The 14,305-nt window shown below is 36.5% G+C and overlaps 2 protein-coding genes across 2 annotated transcripts in view; both read right to left on the bottom strand.

Annotated features, from left to right (window-relative positions):
- Positions 1-4,824, bottom strand: part of LOC132178336 (MDIS1-interacting receptor like kinase 2-like) — a 6,621-nt gene extending 1,797 nt beyond the window's left edge. Inside the window, exons 1-4 of the mRNA XM_059590783.1 lie at positions 4,401-4,824; positions 2,871-3,776; positions 2,111-2,752; positions 1,634-1,935 (exon numbers count right to left, since the gene is read on the bottom strand). Of these exons, the coding sequence (XP_059446766.1) occupies positions 1,634-1,935; positions 2,111-2,752; positions 2,871-3,776; positions 4,401-4,824 (2,274 nt within the window). The remainder of the gene's footprint in view (positions 1-1,633; positions 1,936-2,110; positions 2,753-2,870; positions 3,777-4,400) is intronic.
- Positions 4,825-5,891: 1,067 nt separating this feature from the next.
- Positions 5,892-14,305, bottom strand: part of LOC132179000 (uncharacterized) — a gene marked incomplete at its 3' end in the record, with an annotated part of 49,841 nt that continues 41,427 nt past the window's right edge. The window contains 5 exon segments of the mRNA XM_059591606.1: positions 5,892-6,165; positions 6,436-6,561; positions 9,630-9,710; positions 10,214-10,360; positions 13,490-13,571. Of these exon segments, the coding sequence (XP_059447589.1) occupies positions 6,103-6,165; positions 6,436-6,561; positions 9,630-9,710; positions 10,214-10,360; positions 13,490-13,571 (499 nt within the window).

Here is a 14,305-nt window from a genome sequence, read left to right on the forward strand (position 1 = left end):
TGAGAGTTCAATCATGGTACGCTATGTTCATGCAGCAAACACCAATTAGTCGAGACAAAGGCGATACAACTTGGATGCTGACTGGCAACTTACATACTGTTCTTTGGCGACTTTGAAGGAAGATATTAGCGTTTATAAAGCGAGGGCCCGGGCTTTGGGGAAACTGCTTCTTCACTCGCACGCCAATTCATCAATATCCTAGAAAGAAAAAAAGAGAGAGAGATGGTGGTGCAACTGCAAATGGTATTTCAGATAATTTTGTTATTGTTTTCAATTGATGCAATATTTGTACAAGCAGTTGTGGGTTTAGCAATTAATGGTTCATGTGAAGCAAGCTGTGGGGGTGTTAACATCGGAATAAGATACTCTCAAGTCCAAAATGGACTAGAGAATATCCAGTTCATGACTAGGATTTCTTCTTAGAAATCTTAAAGCCACAAATAGGAGACATGTCCACTAACTAAAAATAATAATAAAATATTATTTTAGATTTAAATAAAAATAAAAAACAAAATTATAAAATATTAAGGGGTAGCCGAAGCCACCCCATGGCCCTTAGGGGTGGCCGGCCCACCCCCAATGGCCAAATCTAAAAAAATAAAATAAAATAAAATTTGCTTGGCCCTTGGGCGTGGCCGACCACCCCCGTTGGGCCTGGGGGTGGCTTCGGCCACCCCAGACTGCCCCAACTGGGGTGGTACAGCCATCCCTTAATATTTTACAATTTTTTTTTTATTTAAATCTAAAATAATATTTTATTATTATTTTTTATTAGTGAACAGGTGTTCTATTTGTGACTTTAGAATTTCTAATAATAAATCCTAACCATGAACTGGATATTCTTTAGTCCATTTTGGATTGGAGAGAATTCTATTCCGTTAACATCACATACCCTTTTGGAATGGGAAATGGTTGCTTCGTTGATCCATGGTTTGAAGTAGTTTGCAATAATTGCAACTCGTGGGCCTCTCCCAAACCTATTTTAAAGAAGCTCGACCTCGAGGTGCTCAACATTTCATTAGAAACTTATGCTTCAGGAAGCAGTATAGTTCTTGTCAATTATCCGAGTAATAAGAGTAAAATGTAGCTATTTGGTCTTTTATTCGGTGAATGTAAGTTATAAACTGAACCACCTAAATCATTGTTTTTTATTTTCTTTATCCAATACATTATCCTTTAAAACTGTCCATATATATGGAAATTTCTCAAAATGCAGCCTGACGTTTCTGATCCTAATGAATATGACCACTATCCTTATTATTAAAGTTTGTTAAATATAGGAAATGAACCAGAAGAAAGATGTCTCATCTTTTGAATTAGGATATGATTTGAAGATGTTATATTAATATGCATGTTCGGATTGTGTAGATATTAAAGTTGAAGTGGGGTAGCTGAGATGTGTTTGGATCCCCTGATAAGTGTCAAGAAAGAAAAGAGTAGAAGGAAAGATCAAAAACAAGAATATAAAAAGAAACAGCACTAGGATGTTAATTAATAACTGGTGGAATAGAATGCATTTTGACAATATTGTTGTTCAGAGAGTTAAAGTTGTGATATCCAACAATTGTCCCAATGTAATGACATCTAGTGGCTCTGACAGAGGAGGCCTACGTGTTGATAGCTTGTGAGAGACTTGTTGCATTGTCGGCCTGGACTGCTGACTGGCATTTAAGCAAGCAAATGCTATCTTTGCAATGGAGAGCACTTCCTCGGTTACTCGACCCCTTGGAGGTGAGAGGCGTTGGTCTAACACTTCCTTCAGTGTGATTTGACGGGAAACTATTGATGATGATGATGACGATGACGATGACGATGACGATGACGATATGGAGGAGATGAAGCTGCCTGGATGCCTTCCCATTATCACTTCCAATGCTACCATCGCAAAGCTGTAAACATCGCACTTCTCGTTCACTTCCGTTGTGTAAGCAAGCTCTGCAAAGAAGATATTAGCAAATGGTATATATAGATATGATATTGTCCGCTTTGGGTCAAGCCCGCACGGTTTTATTATTAAGTTTATCCCAAAATGCTTCATACCATTTAGAGAGAGCATACTTTATGAGTGAGTAGCGACTAGTGAGGACAAAGCTTACCTGGAGCTGAATACCTGAGGTGCCTGCATATGATGTGCAATTGGATGAGTTAGGCTTTAAAATCCTTGCTGTGCCGAAGTCAGAGACGTGGGCTTCATTGTCCAAATCCAGCAGTATGTTATTGCTTGATATGTCTCGATGAATAACAGGAGGTGAGCAGTCGTGGTGCATGAAGGATAAAGCTCTGGCAACACCTCTTACAACTTTCACCCTCCTAATCCAGTCCAATTCCATTGCCTTAACCTCACTGCTCAATATCTTTCTCAAGCTTCCCCCTTCTAAGAACTCATACACCAAATATGAGTATCTTGCATGTGAACAAAACTCGTAAAGCTTTACAATATTCCGGTGTCTTACTTCTGTTAAAGCAGTAATCTCACTGGTAAAGTCTTTTAGGTTAGCCACTATGCCATCCTCTGATTGGTGAAGTTTCTTCATAGCAACAACTTGACCGTTTGGCAGCTCAGCTCTATAAACTCTTCCACATCCTCCCTCTCCAATGCTATATCTTGAGTTGAATGCCTCTGTCGCTTCAACAATGCTTTGATGTGCTATTTTCCCATCGTAGCTCCATATCACAAACATATTTTCATTTTCTGCATCCCTTGGCTCATCATCTATCTTTCTCACTTTTTTGAAACTGACACAGTATATTCCTGCAATGATATATAAAAGAAATAGGGTGCCCAAAAGAGAGACTGATCAAAATCGCGGCTCGGAGGCTCATCTTTCCACCTGGTCTTTTGCTCAACAAAGAGGGGCAAGCCTGCAAACCAGTGTTGTTGCCATACAAGCCTCTGTTATGTTCTAGTGCTGCTATTTGTGCCCTGCTGAAAGCTTTGTTGTTAGGAAGAGGGCCCTCCAAATTATTGTATGATATGTCCACAGATGTCAAGCTTAACATTTCATTAAAAGTGGATGGGATCGAGGCAGACAGGGAGTTGTGGGACAGGTTTAACAATGCTAAGTAGTGTAAATATCCAAGCTCCCATGGAAGCTTTCCTGTGAGCAAATTGTGGCTAAGATCAAGATTGTTGAGACTGCGTATATTGGCAATCTGTGGGGTGATACTTCCCCAAAACCTGTTCATGCTCAAATTCAAATCTGTGAGTTTTGAGCACTGTGCTAATTGTTTGGGAATTGATCCACTTATATTGTTTGCTGCCAAGTTAAGTTGACTAAGACTGGAGAGCCTTCCAACTTCTGTGGGAATATTGCCTGAAAGTTTATTATTATTCAGTTTAAGAAGGAATAATAGATTCAAGGCCCCCAATTCCTTTGGAATGTTTCCTACTAGGTGATTTTCGGAAAGGTCAAGCACTTCTAGTTTATTTGCTTTACCAAGATCATGCGGTATTGTATCTGAAATTATATTGTTTGAGATCCTCAAGCTTGTTAAGCTTTTGGATTGCCCCCAGTTGTTCGAAAGTTCACCATAAAGCTTGTTATAACTCAGATTGATGTATTTCAGTCTTGGATATATGCCGAAATCTTTCGACATGTTCCCTTCAAGCTGATTTCTGTGCATTTGAACTCTGACCAAGTTGGTACAATTTTCTAAACTCTTTGGAATAGGACCGTAGAAGTTGTTTTCATGTACAACCAATTGTTCAAGCGCCCCATTGGCGCATATATTTTGTGGTAAATAGCCAGACAAGAAGTTATCAGCCACTAGAAAACCTACCAAAGATGTAAGATTATACATTTCTGTAGGAATGGAGCCACTGAGTTTGTTCATAAACAACACTAAGCTAGCCAGGGATGTAAGTTTTCCCATTTCTGGAGGGATGCGGCCAGATAGATGATTCACACACAGGAACAACGTTGTAAGGTTGTTCAAGTTTCCTAGTACTGGAGGGATGTGGCCAGAAAATTGATTTGACACTCAGATCCAACAGTGCGAGCCTGGTCAAATTGCCTACTTCTGAAGGTATGCGGCCAGATAGATGATTATTAAAACTCAGATTCATAACTACGAGCTTTGTCAAGTTTCCTATAGAAGCAGGGATTGAACCTAGGAGATTGTTTTTTCCCAAATGTAGCTCCATTAGAGAAACAAGATTTCCCATTTCCTGAGGTATAGATCCATTTATTTCATTCTCATGCAAATAAAGGTATTGAAGAGTCATCAGCAGGCACATCTCTGATGGAATATTTCCAAAGAGCGATTGAGACTCAAGTCTAGGTGAGTGAGCTTGGAAAGATTACTGATATGGGGTGGAATGGTTCCATAAAAAGAGTTGTTAGAAAGATCGAGGCTGACAAGGTAGGGGAAGGATAAGAAGTTGAGACATTGAAGCGTACCTCTCAAACCACTACTTGTGATGTTTATATGTGTGACACTTCCAGGCTCATTGCATGTGATTCCAACCCACTTGCAAGAATTGTGGGAAGGAAGAAGGGTCCAGGAAGGGAGGAGCATTTGAGTTGTATTCTCAAAACTGTCTTTCCATCTCAGAAGAGCCTCTGCTTCTTCTTTTCTCCGAGTCACAGAGGAAGAAGCTAGTGCAGAAGAAACATGGCTAAAAGAGATGAAGATGGTGATGGATAACAAGACCCTGAGAGGAGCGAGCAGGTTAGAGAGTGGTTGCTTAGGCAAAACTGACATGCCTTTAGCTGTGGGGTGAGATTGGTTTGCTGATGAAAAGGCTTGATCCCTGCCCTGCACAGGGTACTTATAGACAAGAAAACTCGTATGCATATCTTCATGACCATTCTCCTTGGCCATTTTCAGAGCGGTTGTTGGTACATCTATTTTGGAATCAATCCATTCACACATGGGCACAGCTCAAATCTGGTATTGAAATTACATGATGGGTGTTCATTGTATTTTCTTCATAGACAAAGTGCACCACTAAATGGTTGCCATTTAGTTTATCATTGGAGTCAGAATTTCCTCTGTATTTGATGATTCCATCACAATATTGATGACCGTGGGTCCATTAAATTGAAATTTGATGATCCCAATTTGAACCACATAGTTTCCTCTCTACTGAAGTCAATACAATAGGGTTGAAAAGCATCGAGTGTGGGTTGGTTATCCTTAATCAATAGAGACGCTTGTATTGACTTGTAGAAAAAGAAAAAGGAGCATATGCTCGTCCCCTTCAACAAATTCTTGTTTATAAAAAGGAGAATTTGCTACCCACAAACAAAGAAATTGCTACCCACATTTATGAAATTGCAATATTAATCTGCCATAGTCATACAAGAAATTCTTTCCCGTATATCTTCCCTAAAAAGAAAAAAATAAAATAAAATAAAATAAGAGGAGTAATTCTATTTAGTATACTCCATACAACTGCCACACAATTGGGATGACGTGACAGGAAAAATCAGCTCATGTAATGTTGTTTAGTTGTATGACAATTTCTGATGCAACGCAACTCAGTGGGTTGCAGTGAATAATAAGAAGAAAAGAACAGATAGATAATTCTAGATCTTAAGTCTATCAAAGATCTAAGAATTCTTTTCAAAACGATATAAGGTTTGAAGGAAAACAATGATGAAACTCAACTCTGAGTATTCTCATTCATCAAAACTGATTCATAAACAACTGCATTCATAACCTTGTATTTATAGGCTCCCAAACCCTAACCCTAATTATACTACGAAATAAAGTCGAATTGAAAAGCTACGATGTCCGTTCGAACGGGGGACATAAAGCCGTTCAAACGGGAATTGACTTAAAACATAAAAATACGAAAAATAACATAGGCGTTCGAATGGGCTTCGGTCGAGGCTCTTTGGTTTACTCCCATTCGGACGGTGGTATCTCCCCGTCCAGACGGGCTGCAAATTCATATCAATTTCCATCTATATCTCAAATTACATAGAAATGTTACAATAATTTATTGCAAACAAGGGGTATAGTACTAGTAGATTCGATTAAATTTCTATTGCATGAGTTTGATAACGTCTCAATTATACTCTGTACATATCTGATAGAAGATACATGCATAACCATGCTGCAGGCCTTGGGGACATCACAAGCTTCTTAGCTGATTTACAAACTATCTTGCTGGTCGGATTGCAACTTCATGGCAGTTTGGTAATTGGATTTAACATTCTGAAGGAGAAAAATAAAGAGAAATTCAAACTATTTAAATTCAATCACCAATAATGATCTATAGGCTGAAAGTATGAGAAAAAAAAACACAAAAAACAATAGTTCCATACAACCTGAAGAAATATGATCTATCAATCTAATGAATCAACAATTTATCAACAGAACTGATCCAATTTGCTATGCTGTAACTACCTTAGCAACCTTGAAGAGAACCAGAAGAACAATAAAGTACATGTGAAGCATATAATTACTTAGATAGATGAAACATACCTCTAGCAATGTGATGTAATAAAAATCCTCCATATGCTGCATAAGTGCAGTCCCATCTCTAATTGAACGGTATATATTTATTTCAGTTTGTAAAATCTTTTCAATAAGTTCCTTCTCACCCTTCATCTGTATAAAACGCTCTCAATCAGAATTTAGTTCAGAAATCAAAATGGTGCAACTGGAAATATGAACTCATAAAATAAGATTTTCAGCAGTATAGAAATTGTTGCTGAAGAATATATATAGCTAATGTAATGAATCAATAGGTAAAACTCGCTGAATCTCTCATGTCAGCTCAACTCAGCCTCCCTAGATATTAGACTTCGTGTGCTGATCACAATAACATACTCAAAAGAATTTTAATTGCAGTGGCATTGAACCATGAATTCAGATGTACTTAGCATTAGTAATTCCTATTCAACGAATTCCTTTCTTTTTTATCAACCAAAAGGCATAATGAAAACTCAGGTCTAAAAAGTCATTCTTCGGGATTTGATCTCTGAAACACAAGTATCACTCATTACAACTGTTTGAAAGAAAAGAATTTATTTAACGAAGTCCAACTAAATTTTAGAAGTAAGAAAAGGCTTGGATTAAATGCTAACCCTAGTTTCATTTTTTGATAATTAAAAAAAAAAAAAAAATGAAACTATAGTTAGCATTTAAAGGTCCCAGACACGAACATTTTGTAAAGTACTTGGTTTAACTGCTTTTGGTAAACAATAGAAGATCTTCTTTTATTTTATTTTATTTTATTTTATTTTATTTTTTTTATTTATTTTTGTGTAGGTTAGTAAACAACAGATACAGAATAAGAATTTCAAGTTTACATTTTTTATTTTATTTATTTATTTTTGTGTAGGTTAGTAAACAACAGATACAGAATAAGAATTTCAAGTTTACATCTGTGTGATGCCAATAAATACAGTTTGGAAGAAAACCAAGTCCCCACAAGGTACCCAATAAATACATCATTTTATGCAAAGATCAAATGGTCATTCGTAAATTAGGCTTCAATTTTGAGCCACTCTTTGCAGATGAATTTTTCAGAACTTTTCTTTTTTTCAGAACTATTAGATTGACAGTGGTTTAAAGTGACCTAAACATTAGTTCATATTAACATGAACTTTGATGAGTTCATATTAACATGAAGTTATAATCACTCTTTCGACTCCACACATAAGTTAAAATGCACACATGCATCTTATAACCAGAAATTTGGGGTTTTCGTTGCCTCGTCCTCCTAATGGAAGTTGGCGAGGACATGAGATCTCAATCTTTTCTCATTCTTTCTAATTGCACAATTGATATGAAAGTAGCTGAGAAATCAAGACCATGACTTCTGATATTATGCCCATCCATGTCAATCTAATAAGAAATGTGTTCTATTAGACTTTTATTTGGACGTTCTCAGTTATAGAAGTGTGCTTTCTCTTTAGCCTTTCATTCCAACTGTGGCAAAAGCAACAGCAGTCAACAAAATACTTTAGCCTTCAGCCTCACGATCATAGTAGTCAAACTCTTTATTGGATCTCTAATAAATAAGGAACATACTACACTGCATTTGAAAACCATTTCAACTGGATGTCATCTTTGGGCAGCAGTACTTCCTTACTTTATAAGAAAAACAAAACGAATGTACAGATAAGGTGGCCGGTTCTCTGTTCAACCACCAACTCAACCAGCTTGTTTCATAAATAAATTTATTGTAGTTAAAGAAGTACCATAAATATACTAATACAATATAATATAGTTTATAGGCCATTAGTTTCTTGTATGGAATTAATAATCTAAATCTTATAAGTAGATCTATAAAGTACAAGATTTGTTGTTTCTCCCCTTACCCAATTCCCTAGGTATTTTGTAGAAAAAAAAAAATGGGTCTTGTCCCACATCGGCCAATGAGCAGGAGATGGATGAGTTTATAAGCACCACATGCCATCTTCCCGTTAGCAATTGCCTAGATGGAATACCTTAGTGGGTTCTGCATATGAACCATTCTCTCCTATTCAACTTCGTTAGTGTCATTTCTCCCCTTATCCAATTCCCATGGTATCGTGTAGAGAAAAATGGGGCTTGTTCCACATTGGCTGGCCAAGGAGCGGGAAATGGATGAGTTTATAAGCCACCACAGGTCCTCTTCCAGTCATCAATTGCTTGGAAGGGGTATTTTTGTGGGTCCTGCTTACGAACCATTTTCTCCTATTCAGTTCCATTAGTGCCATTCTCCCCTTACCCAATTATGTTGGTATTGCATAGAAAAAAATAGAGCTTGTTCCACATCGGCCAAGGAGCGGGAGATGGATGAGTTTATAAGCACCACCAGTCCTCTTCCAGTCAGCAATTGCCTCGATGAGGTACCTTTGTGGGTTATACTTATGAACCATTCTCCTATTCAGCTCCGTTAATTCCATTTATCTCTTACCCAATTCCCTTGGTATGGCTTAGAAAAAAAAGAACAAAAAAAGGTACAAGATTTGTTGAGTATTTCAAGACCAAAAAAATGCCAAATTTATATCTTCAAAAGGTGATAGATTTGATAAAATTAGACAGTTGCACCCTGTTCTTTCGCCAGTTCAATCTTGTTAAACCAGTGAACTGTTCCTGTTCAATTCAATTCAGTATGATTTTTTTTTTTTTTTTAATTAAGTAATCAAAATATATCATTACAAGCATAAGGCACCCTCAAGTACAAATGAAGTATACAAGAGAAAGCAGCTAGCTAAAAGGAGCAAAAAGAACAAAGAAAATCAATATAACTAATTGTCAAAGGATAAACATAAGCAGTTGATTCAACTGAGAGCAGTTTAAGGGGTGAATTGGAACAGAAAGGAGACCAATTCATGGTTCAACAGGTTGAACCAGTCAATACGGTCATTGTTTAGCATGCTCCATTTGTATTCCTTTTTTTTTGGGGGGGGGAGGGGGGATTAAGTTTAATCTGTATTTTAGTTGTGCCTAATTGATGTCATGGTGATGCTAGCAAAAATATATTAATAATACTGTCACCAACTTGCTGCAAAAATGTTGGTAGATATCATGATATGTCAATAGACATATAGTGCATTCAAAAACATTAATATATACATACCCTATATACGTACAGCATATAATTCGTTGATGGATATTAAAGAACAAGACATGCAGAACATGACAAGTACACTGGAAAAGAGAATAAATAAGAAGAAACGTACAACTTCACTGACAATAACATCTGGCGTGGACTCTCCAAGTACATCACCCAGGTAACCATCGCCTGAAAGCTCCATGTTTTCCTGGATAGCATGTACTACACTAATTAGCTAATAATGCAAGCCACTAGTTAGCTAATTAGCTGCGTTATTTTTCCAGGTAGCATGTGCCAATTAGCTACTAATTAGTATCTGTTTTGTATCATTCAGCTATCACACTGACTTTTGTATAATGGGAAACCAATTTACAGCATATATAGATACTGCCAATAATAACCATTGCTGACCAAGTAAACAAGGCCAGTTGAGTTATTCTCAAAAATGACATTTACATATTTGTTGCTGACAGAGTTTCCTGGAATCAAATCAATTAGTTAGTCAATGTTTCAAGCTTGTACATCAACAAACTAGTGAGGACACCATTTATTTTATTCCATCCATAAGAATAAAGTTAAAACACAAATGGCAAATACCAAAATTATCCATGAAGATAACAAATTATAGAGCTTCTTGTGTTTTCTATACATTATAAAACTCTAAAGAAAAATAATAATTGGCCAGTATATAGAGCAAAACAAACTACCTACCGCTACCAGGGCTTCTGTTAGATCTCCAGCTGCTAGATAAACAGGTTGAGCTACATGGCAATAACCCATCAAGCGGGGGACTGTTGGTATAATATCTCTGTGGTTTATGACTCGCCAGCTATCTTTAACTTTCTGCAAATGTAAGTACTGAAGGTTGTGTAAGCATTCACCAAAAATGTAATAACAGACAAATATAAGAGGCAGATGCATAAAGAGCATCACAATATTCTTGCCAAGAAAAAAACAAAAAAATAATACAGTGTTTTGCGTGTGTGTGTCTGATGTAGATCAACTAAGCAACAACTTCATGGAAACGTTTGAGCACAAGAAGGGTGTCTAGGGAGGGGGGGTACTTGTGATTTAACAAGTACCCAAGAGTTGGATTGATACTTGATTGAGGGCTGCTTGAGCAAGACAGTTCGTTCGATCAGAGGAAGAGATGCTACTGGTAGAAATGCTCAAGAAGTTCGATCGATGGTTGGATTGATTGAAAATGCGATCTTTTGTTTGATTGATCCTTGATCAAACTTGCGATAATGGTAGTTTTGCACTTCTTTTTTCAGGGTTGTGACCCTACTTCTATTTAAGCTTTAATAAGAAACACTAAAAGAGTGATTTTAGGGACCTGGCAGACCATAAGTTGTATTTGTCAGTTTTCTCAATAAGAAACACTAAAAGAGTGATTTTTCTTCAATTTTCCTACACTTCCTTGATTTTATTAGGATTTGTGGAAGAGTTATGAGTTTTTGTGCTTGTACATTCTGCTTTCCACTTTGTCACACTGCATCAGTGTCGTATTTTTGCTTGAGGAACTAATTGAGCCATTTTACTAGTCAACTCAGTGACTAGTTTGCTCGACATTCATAAACCAGAACTTAAGAGACTGGATCCAGAGCTCCAAACAGCTTTTGAAAATCTAAATGAATGACTAGTTGCTCTAGCATATAATAAGTCTCCTCAGCATGTAACAAAAATAATAAAATCCAAAGCCAGAGATCTGAACCAAACTGTGTCAGAATTACAGGAACAGAAATTATTGGAAGAGTATGAAAGAGTGATCATTGCAGAGAAGATGAAGTAATTTTCTGCACTGTAACGTACTGAAACCCTACTCGAATAAAGAAACAAAGGTGAATGATAACTAAGAAGGAAATAGAAAAATATATAAAAATGTGAGAAGATAATGAAATGAAAAATAAACAGATCAACTAATGTTTTTAATAGTCACATAATATCAGCAACATGGAAGATGGAAGTGAAAAGAGAATAGAAAAATAAAGAACTAGAGGAATCCCAAAGCCCTTGACCATAGTGTCATATATCTGCAGTATTATAATATGGGTTACCACCATTACAAGATGCAATAACATGTTAGATATTATATTACTAACTAGTAAAATCACCAATGAAAAAGCAGAAAAGGGTTGTATGACCTAGAGCTCTCATGCTTTCCATCAGAAGATAAACCTAATGATATAGGCCATCTTGCCCTTCAGTTCATGCCAAATTTAGTTCGAAAGATGCAGACCAAGAACTAATTTTCTGCTTGCATCTTGCCATACATATTTCCCTGTTATTATTAGTTGTTCCAAGCCGGAATACTGTTCAGATTATTGTAGCATGATATTGATCCCACAACTGTAGCTTTTGGTAACTGTGGCATTTGGTTTAACCAGGGTAATTTTTGCTTTTCATTTTGCTTTAAGTTATAATATAGGACTGAGATTAAGCCTGGTAAAAGGTTTGGGATTAACTTATATTGGGGTTTTATAAGTTCCGATATAATAAGTTGTAGCCTTTGGGGAAGCAGACTTTGATGCAGGACAACCGACTTAAGAAGAAGAAGAACAGAGGAAGGGGAGAAAAGAAAGGGGACTGAGTCGCACAGTTCAAAGAGAATGAGAGTTTGGCAGTCTCCCCACCAAATAAGAGGAAGAAGAGGAGTCACACCTCAAAAAATCAAAATCTATTTTCATCAAATTCCAATTTGTCTCCATTGGGGTCCAAAAGCACACATATATAGACTCAACGACTAAACCCTAACCCTAATATAACTTTGGGCAAAACCCATTTATTGAATTACAAAAACAAAACACCCTTAACTTTTTTTTTTTTTTTTTTTTGACATGTCCACACAATGGAAGGGGGGTAGAGAATTCGAACTAGTGACTTTCGCTTCATGAGACGTGGTACACACCCGATTGAGCTACCCCTTGGGGACAACATCCTTAACTATTAAAGAATTAAGTAAAACATAAATTAAAAGCTAATAACCTAAAGAATAAAAGAAGCATCTCTCATCCTACATCATTTTCCCCTGCTTCAACAAAACTAGACCTCGATTTTTTTTGAAATGTGGAAAATAGGAACATAAAATTTTGGGTCGAAGCCCAACTTCTCTGGACTTAAAAAAGGGTAGAATAAACTGAAGCATTCAAACTCCTTTTTTTGGTTTTAAAAAACAAAATTTGTTTTCATCAAATTTAAATTTATATAAACTCATTGACTAAACCCTAACCCAAATTTGACTTTGGGCAAAACTCATTTATTGAGCATAAACTTAATACTAATAACCTAAATAAAACTGAAAGACCCAATTATTCATCTCTCATCCTGCATCAGACTTGTTACTAAATTTCTTTTTAAATTACATTGAAGTTCTTCCCTTTGGCCGAACATTTGGGGTTTTCTTGGCTGATTATTATGGCCTTGTAATCATGCTTGCTCGGTCTTCCTTCTTATAGTTATGTAACAGATCTTTTCAGCAAGTAGTCTGGAAGTGGGGGGAAGGAAGTAGTGGAAGGTTTGTGGAGATGATGCTACGTGCGGAACACAGGGAGAGGAAGAGAACACGTGGCTGAAGACTGTTGTTAAATAGCTATACAGCTGGCATCCTTATGTCTAACGGGCTGGATTCTGTAGATGGGTTGGTTGAGATGTGGTTAAGTGACGTGGGGTTTTCTTAGTTAGTTGGTTGTAACGGTCCAGTAGTAATTGTCTACATCTGGGCTCATTTTAGTGGTTTTACTTGTATAAAAGGTGAAGGCTTGTTAATGAGAACTATTCAGACGTTTTGGCTCCCAATTGTTCTTAGAAGTAGCTAAAATCTCTTAGTTTCCTTAGTTTCGTTAACTCTGTAGAAGTAGAGTGTAACAAGTTAATTTTCTACACGCTTGCTGCATCACCTCAGCACAAACAATGGAGCCATAGAGTAAAATTCTATGAAAAAGCAAAAAATTGCAAGAAAAATTTGAAGATAATATCAATTTTTATCACCTCGTTATAAAGTTCTGCAAATTTTTTGTTACCAACTCTAGGAGATCCAAAGTTATACATAGTCACAAAGATTGCCCCACGCCTGATACACAAAAAAGAAGAAAATAGATAATCAGTTTCACTGCCATTACTCTCAAACACATTTCACTAAAAGGTACAAAGAAACAAGTTTCTAAATCTACAAAGATCTAGTAACTTCTATCAAATTCTAATCATAAACTAAATGTATTATTAGCCTTCTATAGTTCGTAAGTATTATTTCAGACAAACCTGAAATATCAACAGATTTAATTTCCTGATACGACAACCAATTAACATTTACTGGGGATGATATTAATCATTTTTTGAAGAACTTAACACTATCAACTTTCTAGAAGGCAAGCTGCACTTATTAAATACATAGGCAGAGTTCTGGCATTTTTCTACATTTGCAACAATATGATAACACTCTCTATCTTCCAGCATCGTGAGTATGTACCAGGCTTTACTATCCATGACAATTAGTAAGTCATGCTTCCTAATGTTGACACAGTTTTTTCACTTTTCATAAAAATCTTTGGAGACATGGATTTCAAAAGATAATACAAATTCAGATATAATTATTCGTGCAGAAATATTATCAGAACAAAATAACCACCTTTATGACAGACATGATACTTTAATAAAACTGGAAACCATCCAAGGCGTCTAACCACGAAAAAGATCTCTCGGCAGCACCAAGAAAGCCAGCTGTCCAAAGGGAGATCTCCCAGACAATGTCTAATAAGCCGATACTTGGGTCAATAACGTAAACAGCACCAAAAAACTAAGGGGTTA

The sequence above is a fragment of the Corylus avellana genome, chromosome ca4, assembly GCF_901000735.1.
Source record: "Corylus avellana chromosome ca4, CavTom2PMs-1.0".
In the NCBI taxonomy this organism is placed as follows: Eukaryota; Viridiplantae; Streptophyta; class Magnoliopsida; order Fagales; family Betulaceae; genus Corylus; species Corylus avellana.